The 13,408-nt window shown below is 34.5% G+C and overlaps 1 protein-coding gene across 1 annotated transcript in view; it reads left to right on the top strand.

Moving 5' to 3' along the window:
* Positions 1-13,408, top strand: part of LOC109061043 (calcium/calmodulin-dependent protein kinase type II subunit alpha) — a 48,704-nt gene that overhangs the window by 15,655 nt on the left and 19,641 nt on the right. The window contains 9 exon segments of the mRNA XM_042711280.1: positions 2,604-2,658; positions 3,452-3,521; positions 3,936-4,007; positions 5,837-5,939; positions 7,947-8,030; positions 9,913-10,007; positions 10,103-10,225; positions 10,907-10,990; positions 11,652-11,694. Coding sequence (XP_042567214.1) covers positions 2,604-2,658; positions 3,452-3,521; positions 3,936-4,007; positions 5,837-5,939; positions 7,947-8,030; positions 9,913-10,007; positions 10,103-10,225; positions 10,907-10,990; positions 11,652-11,694 — 729 coding nt within the window.

The following is a 13,408-nucleotide window of genomic DNA, read 5'->3' as shown; positions in this document are numbered from 1 at the left end:
ACACACACACACACACACACAAATGTTTACTTAGCTATCTAAATGAGGTGAACTTTTTATAAAGTTTTATATAAAGTTAATTATAAATATAGCTGTCATTAAGGAACAAAGCAATCTGGTGACTAGTCATATTATTTAAGGCCAAACTCTTTAGACATTATAAGCAATTTTTCTGGTTTCATTTCACTAGCCTCAAATGGCTCAGGTGCCCTCTGGGTATGACCAAGTTTCAATATGCCAAAGTCTTGCCAAACTTGGTTTGATGTGCTCACCATCTAGTAATTGAGGTGATATACAAAACCAGGGTGTGTTTGAATGTAACTAACTGATAAACCATAGTATGATGCATCGTTGGAGAAACTAACCAACTAGTCACATCTGTTTCCTGAAACCATAAAGATGATCGCCAATGACGCCACACTCAGGTGGTGAAGTAATAACTTATGTTAATTTATCGATTCAATACCTCTAATATGCTGCTTTATTGAACATGGCACCCGATGACTACTTCATTATTTTTTGTACCCTGTCATTTTGCTTTATTTAATGTTTGATTCATTGAAGGTTCCCTCTTATATCATACTCCGAGTTAAATGTAGATATAGAGATACGTATTTAAATATATGTACAGTATATTCAAATGTAATGAACGATATAGATTGTACTGCATGTTAGTTTGCTCACCGAGCCCAAGAGCATGATCTTTGTAAGTCCAAATGTTTTACTATCAAGAAACTGTGATTCTAATCACAGGTCAAAAGATGTAGCTCCAACCTTGTAAGTTTGTGATGCTGTTCTTTTGAACTACAGTTTTAGTAAGCTGGCTATCAATGCTTTTGGGAAGCGTAGCCCTGTTTGGTATATCAAAAAGCTTTTGATAGCTTTTGGTCAGCATGGTCTGAACCATATTCATTTTTGAGCCTAAACTGTTGACAATCTGAGGAATTCTCTAGAAAGAAAATAACAATGTGCTGTAGTAGCATCAACAACATCAACATCACATTTGACACTAAAATTGATCGAGTTCAAAGAAACCCTCTTTAATCAATGTGCCTTCCGTTTACCACACATTTAAATGGACTGCCATATATTGTAATGCAGAAGTAGTGGGATAATAATAACAACAACTAGATAGATACAGTACATTTTCTGAAGAAATTGTGAGTTGTGTTTGCTTCCACAATGTCACAACCTCATTTTCCCTCTTTTTATTGTGAATGTAACATTTGTGCATGGGTCTCAGTAACATTAAACAAGACAAGCCCCATCCCTGCACCGGAAATCGCATACTTCCCTACTATATAGTAAACGAAAAACAATATGTGAGGCGAGTAGTATGTCTGAATTCATATTATTTGAAAAATAGCAAAAAGTACCCGGATGACTACTTCTTCCTCCCGGATTCTGAAGTTCTCATTTGATGGACGCTTTACTATCCCATGAGGCCATTGGAAAGGATTTACTGTATGAATGGCAGTGAAGAGATGCAACTGACAACAACATGCCGCATGTAGTCGAGCTGAATTTCATTTACACATCCCAAATTCATACTATATAGAACATAATTTTTTTAATGGTTGCGAAGTAAATTCAAATTCAAATGTAGTACCTACTCAGACAGTACACAATTTTGGATGCACTGCATGCCTCTATGATGTTCGGTTGCTGAGATATATTGTAGCTGGGTCATGTTATGCGGTTGCTAGTGTGCTCTGAATGGTTGCTAGAGCGTAGCTATGCAGTTGCCATGGTAATACTGGCTACTTGCTGACTTGAGTGAATAGAGTGAAATCTAGTCTCCATGACAATGTGATCTGATGATATTCCACCATTTTCAGTGGATGAATGTGTAGGGAAACAGCTGCAATGGGTGTAGCAGCCGTGGTGGATATGGGGAACCTTCCCTCTCTTAAGAAACATACACTTTTTTCAGCCCATATCTATTAAAGCCTGTTTCCACCACAGAATAAAAAAAAGAAAAGATAAATAAATAAAGGTATTTGTGACTTTTTATCTCACAATTCTGACTTTTTTCTCATAATTCTGAGTTTATATCTTACAATTCAGACTTATTTTCTCGGAATTGCATGATATATACTTGGAATTGTGAGAAAATAAACACAATTCTTAGAAATATAAAGTCATAAGAACTGGATTTTATAACGCGCAGTTGAGAGTTTTTATCTAACAAATGCGACGAAAAAGTCAGAATTTTGAGAAATAAACTCACAATTGCGAGGAAAAAAAGAACTGTGAGATTTGTTTATTCAATGGCGGAAATGGTCTTTGATACATATCTGATAATCTATTAAATTAATAAAATTGATTTTGCTATTTTTTTTTTTTTCCTTTAAAAAAAACTTAAAGCTTAAATCTCTGTTCTCAGTTCAGAGGTGAATCTGTGCTCTTATTTGAAACATTTTGGGAAAAAAGTTTGTAGCAAATCTGTTGGGAAGAACATTCCCAGAAACAATTAAAGTGTATAATTGCAAGGCAATGGACTGTAAATGTAAGAAAACAATAACGAAACAAAAATTATTTAATGATCATGTTATCTCTTTGTTTCTTCTCCATCCAAACCACAACTGGCAATCCTTCACCAGTGCGGCTGCATGACAGCATCTCAGAGGAAGGTCACCATTACCTCATCTTTGACTTGTAAGTTTCTCTGACCATCCATACCAAATAAAAAGCAACTTACAGTACTGTACTATAATACTGTACAAACCATGAACTGAAATACTGCTGTAGGTTAACAAAGGTGAGTGAAAAACATGATTTGTTTTAGAAATGGATAAAAACTTTTGCTTTCCTCTGCTAATGTCAGGTTTTGTGAGGGAAATGGTAATAAAGGGTAATTTTTGTGCAATAGCGTGGGTGGATACAATAGATATCTTTCTTCATATTGAAATAATTATAGTACCTATTGTATGACACCTTCATTGTCTTCTTAAAATTGCTAGATGTTGAAAAGAGGTATAAGGGTGTCTCTTCAACTTCAAGCATTTTAGCCTCCAAGGGATTTTTATTAGAACTAATAGATTTCAGCTTCTGGTGACACTTTATTTTAACATGTCCTTGCTACAGTTTAATTACACATAAGTACTGAGTAATATTCATTAACAAATGCTTTCTACAGGTTGAGAGTTTGTTTTAGTCTTGGAATTACACAATTTACTGTTAATACTATAGTAAATACATGTAATATATGTAACAAAGACACATTAAATTCTACTGACACTCAAATTAAATTTTTTTATTTATAATACTATAATTTCTTCTTCTGACACTTAAATTAAACCAACTAGTGAGAGAGGGGAAAGTGAAAAGTTCACTGAGAAGGAAGTGCCTACAGTTGAAGAAACTCCCATAAATAGACTGCTGTCTCAAGTCAGTTAATACTTTAACTTGTGCCATTACTTGCTCATTCTTGCTCATTCGTGTGGTTCAGAGTAACGGGTGGTGAGCTGTTTGAAGACATTGTTGCCAGGGAATATTACAGCGAAGCAGATGCCAGGTAGGTGGGCTATCAGCACAACACAAATGGACTGTATGTATAAAAGCATTACACAAATAATGGACAATATGCAAATACATAAAAGCAAACTAACTTAAATAGTCCAAAGTTAAGTCTCTATGCCTTGACAAGAGCCAGATCTCACAAATTTTGCTAAAATTAGGCAAAACTGTCATTTTTAATTTTAATCAGACTGCATAACATTCACTTTAGTGATGCAGAAAATAGTTTTTATTATTATTATTATCATTATTATTATTATTCTGCAGCAAGCAAAGGGAATAAAATGGAATGCATTCAACTGACATGTTAAAATGTGTTGAAATTCTGTGTCATGTGTTGAAATCTTGTGTGGCCAGTATATTCCAATGTTTTTTTTTTTGTTGTTGTTGTTTGTTTGTTTTTTTCCCCCATGAAGCATTGCATCCAGCAGATTTTGGAGGCAGTACTTCATTGCCATCAGATGGGCGTCGTGCACAGAGACTTAAAGGTATTTCATTAGAATCGTAACTGTCATTAGCACTCTCATCTCTTTGTGGCCCCCAGACAGAACACTTGCTTCAAAACTCTCAAACTTTCAGTTATAGCTACATCACACACTTATCATAATATATATATATATATATATATATATATATATATATATATATATATATATATATATATATATATATATATATATATATATATATATATATTATGCATTGCTGAAATATCCAAGATTTCAAATGCTCACAGCTTGCCCTAGGAAGAAATGCACTAGGCTGTTATTTTTTAGCTAAAAGAGTATTCATTCCATCTTAAATATTTTAGCCTATTTTACATGTACTGTGTGAGCAGCACTTTTTAATGTCCTTAATAACAGGTTACCACATTCAAACTGGGAGAGAGCTACACGATGAAAGCCCACAAGTGGCAGAGTTTTGGCATAGAGTATTATTTTTTGCGATACAACTCATGCTAATTCAGCAGCTCAAAATACTATAGAAAAAACTCCATGAAATGAGAATAGATGCAAAATTAATTCAAAAACATTTGAACTCTGAGTGTAGAATGAAGCATCAATACTGCAGATTGGGGGACTCTGTAGCAAGGATTATTTTTTTTATGAAATGGGGTTTAAAAACAATTACTTATTTAATACAATAGTATTTGTATAGTACCAATTCAAATGAATTTGCAGTAAAAAAATAAAATAAACAAACTTGCAGAATCTTGCAAAAAAAAAAAAAAAAAGATAAAAGGATACTGGGATTCTTATATGCACATCTTTCATGTGTTCATTCGAAACTACAAGAGATCATCTGTAGTTAGTGTTAAGAAAGGCCAGCACAGGTGGCTTTGTGGTATTTGTTAAAAGCTGCTCAAGTACAGTGCACTTTAGTAGTTCAGATAGGATGAAATTAAAGCACGTATAATTTTCTCCAAACTGTTAAAAGGAAGGACATGTTTCAGTTTTGAGATTTTGAAAAAAAAAATAAAGCACCGAATGACAAAAATGACATGTATATTTTTAACATTGGAGTACTTACCACTTCAGAGACCCAAAATTATACATCAGTGTTACAACATACGCTTTAACCGAAAATAACTGCTCATCCTCATTTAGTTGGAGAAAGCTATTAGCTAACCAATATCAGCCAAATGGTCAAAAAGGGATTAAACGAAAAATTATCACTATGCTTCACATTTTTTCAAATTGTCTCAAATTACAGCATAAATAAAAAGAATACAACAGGTCCTAAAACCGAGCCTTGGGGCACCCCACCTCTGATGTGGACAGCTGATAATGAGTAGTTCCTAATCCTAAGTGAAAACGTTCAATGTTGTAAATAAAGGGGGAACACTTAGGACCAAGATCTGAATGCCAGTGCACTGCCTGAGATGTACAATTAAGATAACATAATCGATAGTATCGAAAGCTGCATCTAATAACGTCTAATAAAAAAAGAGGCAACACAATTTACCAAATTAACCTGAGAATGGGCATGGCACAATCAACTGAACTAGTTTATATTTGGTTTGTATAAAGTATTAAAGATGTTCTACTTGTTTGCACTTGATTATACAAACTTGTGCACTGGTTTTAATTTTCCACACATTTTCCACATATGTAATGGGTGTTTCCGCTTATGTGGGGTCTACAAGTAATTTCAAAATGTACATTTCAGTTGTATTTTGAACAATTAACTTTAGTGAAATACCACTCCAATATTTGTATGTTGTGACATGTTGGAGGAAAAAACAAATTAAATGTTCATTAGCACTTTATCCGTGAATCTTTCTCCTTTTTTGTCTTGTTTGTTACCATGTTTCTAGCCAGAGAACCTGCTTCTGGCTTCGAAATCCAAAGGTGCAGCTGTGAAGTTAGCAGACTTTGGCCTTGCCATTGAGGTTGAAGGGGACCAACAGGCTTGGTTTGGTAATGACCCATTTATTATACCACCAAATATTATTGATATAGAATTGCAAAAACATAGATTAACGCTCAAAAGATATCTTCACATAATATTAAGGGTCACGCTTTAGTTTGGGAACCAATTTTCACTAATTACTAACTTTTGGCTCAATAAACTCCTAATTTGCTGTCTATTAATAGTTAGTAAGGTAGCTGTTAAGTTTAGGTATGAGTACGGATTAAGGGATTTCATAGTATATGAAATGCAGTGCTTTTACACCTATTTTGGTTCTGATTTTAAAATTTATGCATTTTAACACGCCTCACACTCTTTCGCACATAATGGAGACAAAACATTCCTTATGTAATATATGCTTAATTGACTTCACCTTCATTACCTTACATGTTCTGAATCAGATCTACAGAACTACCTAAGTAGTCTTCAAGTGATCCTTTTTATACTGTTACTCAAGTAATTATTATCATCATTACTTTTTCTTCTACTTGTGTACTTATTTCTAATAAGCACTTGTACTTGTATTTGAGTTCAGTATTTGGTTACTCTGCCCACGTCTGTGCACATAAGACGACTAATTTTATGTGGCTCAGAAACATTTGCCTGAAAGTGAGGCATAACATTACATAATTCGGGGCTTTTTATCAAGAGGAGTTTTCCTTGTTGGACCCTCTTTTGCCTTCAGAACTGGAATACAGTAGATTCAGCAAGGTGCTGGAAACATTCCTTAGAGATTTTGGTCCATATTGACATGATAACATCGCACAATTGCTGCAGATTTGTCCCTTGCACATCCATGGTGCAAATCTCCCGTTCCATTACATCCCAAAAGTGCTCTTTTGGACTGAGATCGGGTGACTGTGGAAACCATTTGAGTATAGTGAACTCATTGTCATGTTCAAGAAACCTGTTTGAGATGTTTTGAGTTTTGTGACATGGTGCATTGTCCTGCTGGAAGTACCCATCAGAAGATGGGTACACTGTAGTCATAAAGGGATGGACATGGTCAGCAACATTGCTCAGGTAAACTGTGGCATTTAAACCATACTCATTTGGCATCAAGGAAATACCCCTCTCACCATTACACGAGCACCAGCAGCCTGATCCGTTGATACAAGACAGGATGGATCCATCCTTTTATGTCGTTTATGACAAATTCTGACCCTACCATCCGAAAGTTGCAGCAGAAATCAAGACTCATCAGACCAGGCAACCTTTTTCCAATCTTCTATTGTCCAGTTTTGGTAAGCTTGTGTGAAATGTAGCCTCAGTTTCCTGCTCTTAGCTGACAGGAGCGGCACCTGGTGTGGTCTTCTTCTGCTGTAGTCCATCTGCTTCAAGGTTTGATATGATGTGCATTCAGAGATGCTCCTTTTCATACCTAAAGAGTGGTTATTTGAGTTAATGTTGCCTTTCTATCAGCTTGAAACATCAACAAGGCATTTTCGCCCACAGAACTGCCTCTCACTGGATATCTTCTCTTTTTCAGACCCTAGAGATGGTTTATGTGTGAAAAGATTAGCAGTTTCTGAAATACTCAAACCAGACCGTCTGGCACCAACATCCTTAAGTCACTTAAATCACTCTTCTTCCTCATTCTGATGTTCAGGTTGAGCTTCAGCAAATCGTATTATCCATTCCTACATGCCTTCATGCAAGGAGTTGATGTGATTGGCTGATTAGATATTTGCATTAGCGAGCAGTTGAACAGATGTACACTCATGATGTTTACAGAGCAAGAAGAGACACCGCTGCTGTCGCAAAAGTCTAAGAAGGCAACTAATATTTGTATATAGATTCACAATCTTAGACTTTACTGTATTTATATGTGAATAGTTTTATTAGTGACCAGTGACTGGAGACTTAAGTTGTTATTATAATAGTCTATCTGTGAATTCTGTTCAAATGTAATGTAATTATCTCTTTACATTTTCTTTTTTCATGTAGCTTATTTTCAGTCTCTTAAATACAGGCTGAAATAAAGGTTATGAATGGTTTTTTCTTCTTCATATCAGGGTTTGCTGGCACTCCTGGTTACCTGTCCCCTGAAGTCTTACGGAAAGACCCCTATGGAAAAGCTGTAGACCTGTGGGCATGTGGTTAGTTTTTTCATATTTTTGCATCAAACATCGATACATGTCAGTTTTGTATGTGTGTTAAGTTGTGCCTTTAGCCCCGTTACGCTATATTTTACTGAATTTCCCAAAAAGTTGTTCCAGTAACTGTTCTGGCATTGCATGATTTTCTTCTTTCATACAACCAGAGCTTTCCCGTATTCTGTAGTTGCATTCACATAAATGCCAGATAGCTCCGGAAAAGATAATACACATGATAAAAAGATAATCACAAATGTGATTGCTATTGTACTCATCATAAAGCTCCACACTTTCATTTTGTGTAGAAACAGTATACAATTACATTATTTTCCCAATTTGTGACAACAGTTTAAGGAGTTCCTTTTCTGTTCTGGGATGACAACAGCCTCGTGCACAAAGTGCGATCCATTAAGAAATGGTTTACTGAGTCTGGTGTGGAACACTTTTGGTTTTTGCCATCATCAAGTCAAACCACATCAACCCAGCATCAGTCCTTGATGTGCTAAATGGGAGCAAATCTCTGCAGTCATATTATATATTTAGAAGAGCAGACTGGAAGCTGTTATGACGGACAAGCACTCTATTAATGCACATGTTAAATGCAGCTGTTGCCAGCTCCCAGAAAAAATGTCCAACCCAAAGCCTACTCACTGAGCTCACTGTAGTTTGAGGTTTTCAAATAGGGAAGAAACTGTAACAGTTTAATGAAAAGCATGATACAATTCCCAAAAGTTAGTATTACCATTTAATATTTTAAGTATCAATAAAACTGTATATTTGATTACTGCGAGTTGGAAAAACTCAAAGTAAATACAGCATTAAGCAAAGTTAGCAGCAGTCTCACGCAGGCGCAGCGTTTTGTTTTGTGTGAAACTATGGTGGAATGCAGTGACAGGTGAAAATGATATGAATTAAAGTATGACTGTATCTCTGAAGGGAACCAACTGCCTTCAGAAAAGTTTTGATGCCATTTCCTTTTCATCATCCCTCCATATTCTGCCTAATAAAGCAGTGTGTTTATAAGCGCAGCACTGCTTTGTTTACAGCGGTTACTGCTGTTCCATAAGCGCCACCTGCTGGCAGACAGTGGATTTACATTTTCATTTGGCCTGTCTGCCGTGTTTGTTCAGAAAAATGCAAAAATCAGACCAAATTTTGAAGTACTGTTGTAAAGTTTAACCGTTTGATGAAAAATAAGCTAATGTGCATTCTAATAATCTAAACAATCTGGATAATATAGTATTTAGAATTATTAATAGAGCAAATAACATACCTACAATCATTCCTTCATCTAACCAACATTTTTTTTTTAATTCATTTAAAAATTGGCCATTTTTGTCGTTGCATTTATTAAAAACTTAACAACTGAATTATTTTATTTGTTTCTATTATTATTATTATTATTATTGTTGTTGTTGTTGTTATTATTATTATGAGATTTGTTAAAAAAATGTAATGTTAAAATAGGGCTCTCCTGAAAAAAAAAAAAAAAAAAGGTTGGGAACAACTGCAATAAAGAGCCATAAAATAAAAGTTTTTGATCAATTTATTCTATGCTTTTTATTTTAAGGATCAATACACATTAGTAAAAAGGATCTATTTTTATTTTCATCTCTGTTTACAGATAAATGTTATAGCAGCCATGGAACATTATGAAAGTAGTCCAATAACACAACCTACAAATCTGTAATCTTTCCTGTGAATGCATTTTAAAAATGTAATAATTTATTTGTACAACCCCAATTGTACAAATAAATAAATGAACACTCAGGTAACACTGCACGTTTGAGACACATAAAAAAAGTAATAACACTCCGGTCTTTCTTTAGCTTGCATAATATTATAAACAATTTCTCCTAACCCATCCATCTCAACTTCCTTTTAGGTGTGATTCTCTACATCCTGCTGGTGGGATACCCACCCTTTTGGGATGAAGACCAGCATAGACTCTATCAGCAAATTAAAGCTGGTGCTTATGATGTCAGTTTAAGCATCCTTCATACAATATTGATGATAATGCCAGAAGTGCCGATGGATCTCTGATTCACACTTGGATCGCTTTGTTGCACCCACAGTTTCCTTCACCTGAGTGGGACACAGTCACCCCTGAGGCGAAAGATCTGATTAATAAGATGCTGACCATCAACCCATCTAAACGCATCACTGCTGCGGAGGCCCTCAAGCACCCATGGATCTCAGTGAGTTTACAACTGAAATGCCATTTCTATCCTTCCATCAGTACTTTAGAACTTATATACGTGTTTTGTCTTAGGGCCTTGAATTCAGTTCATTTAGACAGCAAATGAATTAGTACATCAAGTTCAGAACAAGACATCAGGTCTCATCGATTAAATACGAACAGAACTGAACAATAAATTGCAAAGAACAGCAGAGTTCACAACCACTGCTATAATGATAATGAAACAATAACTTTCAAAATGATTTTTCCCATCTGATGAACAATAAAAACAATAAAGGTCTATCAGAATCTATCCTGCTTTTAAAGAGCTCAAACATTTAAAGTAGCAGATGCCAAAACTGCAGTGCACGCTTATAATACAAAGAACATTATCGTGCATTGGTGTGGACGCTTATATAGTTATCATTACAATTATGTTTATAGTCATCATTCTTTGTGTTGACAGGCCTTTACTGTACACATTAATTTGCTCTGCTCATGTTTCATAAACAGTGTACTTGAGTTAATATTTTCAGACCTTTTTTTAAGCATTTTGACAGCCAGGAAGATCTAAAGGGTATATTTATTAGATGATTAATTTAGTGTTCTTTTATTATATAGATATTACATGTTCCGTAAATGGCTGCAGATTGTCCAAATTCTCCAAATAACCTTTGGTTTCACCTCTGTTTGCTTTTAGCATCGCTCCACTGTTGCATCTTGCATGCACAGACAGGAGACTGTTGAATGCTTGAAGAAGTTCAATGCTAGAAGAAAGCTCAAGGTAAGTTCGTATAAGGCTGTGAGAAGCTCTCATATGTGTTGCACACTTCACTTTAATAAATGATGGGTGAAAATCAGGCTATTCGGAATCCCAAACAATCACAGTTGTACACCGTTCTGAACTGAAAACAAGAATGCCTTTTGAATTCTAATTCAGTTCCAGAATTTGAATTGAGGTAGCAAACAAGATGCAGAATTGCAATTAGAATTTGAATGTCTGAAGTAGAAATACAAGTTATTTATTTTATTTTTTTAACTAAAAAAGACCAACTTTGAATGTTGGTTTGACAAATGATTGTTTGAAAATTAAATAAAAAGGGTAAGAAAAAGTTTAAAGACCTTAAGAGCTGATATAAATGCCACCTATAGAAATGAGTATTTATTCATCTTAATATTCACCGTATTTATTAGTGGAACCAAGGTGGAAGAACACGTAATTGTCCTCAATGAATTACCAGTGTTAAATGTTTTTAATTGCAGTTCTTTAATTCCTCTTCCTGTCATTCCATTTAAATTTCCTGAGAAGCAGATTCAATTCAAATTCCAATTAATGAACTAAAATGGAGCCAGTTCATAAGTTCTGAATTTTGCATAACAATACACCATTGTTACTGAGAAAAATTGGCTAAAAACATTTTCTATGGTTTTTTTTATTTTTTCAGGGTGCTATTCTCACTACTATGCTGGTCACCAGAAACTTCTCAGGTAACTCTATTCTATTTATATTATCTGCTGTATCTTTTTCAACACTATGTGAAAATCTGCACGAGTACAGTATGTCTTGATCAGGAACCACAGATTGTTTGGATTCACGGTGCACTGAAGGTTTGTACAGAGGCTTGAAGTTTCTAAAAGTTGTGTTTGACAACTCTAATGAAAGATGATTGATGCTTGAGTCTGGCATTTGCAAGCATTTGGAAATTTGATCTAACAAATTCAAAACATTGGCGTGGCCATGTAATCCTACAAAATTTAGCCCAAGAAGGGTTGGCAAAATACTTTGAAACACGCATTATTCTAGTGGTTAATATCATTTGTAGGCTATAATTAAAAAAACAAACATTGTGATTATCTTTTATACATATCTGTTTAGTTTATGTTGTGTTTAGTACAAGTGGTCTGTCAAATTTGTCAGAACAAATCATGAAAGCCTGTTTAGCAGGAGCGTTTTTACCCTAATAGCCCCGTTGTTTAGAGTTAAGAACAACAATCTTGATGATTATGACTGCAGACAAAAAGTATTGCAAGACAAGCAAAGAAGAATAGTGGGCAAAAACTAACTGAATGATCGTCAAACACTAGAAGGATTGTGTCCAAACAACACAGAACTACTGCAGCAAAGTGACAGCAAACGTCAATATTCACTGTGAAGACCACAACAACTGTCCACAGAGAATTTCACAAAGCCAGCCACCATGAAAGAGCTGCAACTGTGATGATTTTAATAACAGAAACCAAGGCTAATGTTCGAAAAAGATGCAACCTGGACTGCCCTGGCCAGACAAATCAGCTGACTTGAATATTATATATTATATATTCTATATATATATATATATATATATATATATATATATATATATATATATATAGAAGAGTAAGAAGATGATTCCGTCCTCCAACATCTATGAAGAAACTAGCAGATTTTCTGATAGATGACAGTTCATAACTCAGATCCTAGATGGAGCTCGAATGCATGTAAGTTGTATAATAAGCAAGAATACACAAAAGTTTTTCATTCTGGTTCTCATGAGAGCACCTGGAGATTTGGTTTAGTGCTCACACTGCACATAGAGTGACCCATTAAATATAACAATACAATAATTTATATTAAAAATAACAATATTAACAAATAATAAAAATATAATAAATATAAAAAAATATAATATAATTGTATACTCACAATTTATTTTCAAATATAATAGCATAATCATATTATCATCCCATGATAAATAAACTCATTCAGCGCTCCAAATTAACATTTTTATGGTTTCTCATGGTTTATGTAAATTCGTTTATTCACTTAATATGCATTAGATATGTCAAAACATCCATGTTTTCCATCATTATCAGGTGCTTTAATAATATAATCGTGTATATGTGATGTTATTGCGAAATTAGCGTAAATAAATTGATTACTGAATCGGTTAGAACCAGTTTGAAGAACTAGTCTTAAAGGGAATAATGTTGTAAATAATGTTTAGTTTCTCGTAAAGGCCGATCGTTTCACGTCATAAGGCCTCAATATATCATCAAGGACCATGGTTTCAACTAAAAATCATCTTTACTGTTGTACAAAAAAAAAAAAAGAAAAAAGTAATCTACATCTTGAATGGCCTGAGAGTGAGAAAATTAACAGCAAAATTTCATTTTTGGGTGAACTATCCCTTTGAGATACAAAGTCACAATTATGAAAAAAAAA

The sequence above is a fragment of the Cyprinus carpio genome, chromosome A21 (assembly GCF_018340385.1).
Source record: "Cyprinus carpio isolate SPL01 chromosome A21, ASM1834038v1, whole genome shotgun sequence".
NCBI lineage: Eukaryota > Metazoa > Chordata > Actinopteri > Cypriniformes > Cyprinidae > Cyprinus > Cyprinus carpio.
Note: the sequence above shows the minus strand (reverse complement) of the source record. Positions and strands in the feature narration are given on the sequence as shown.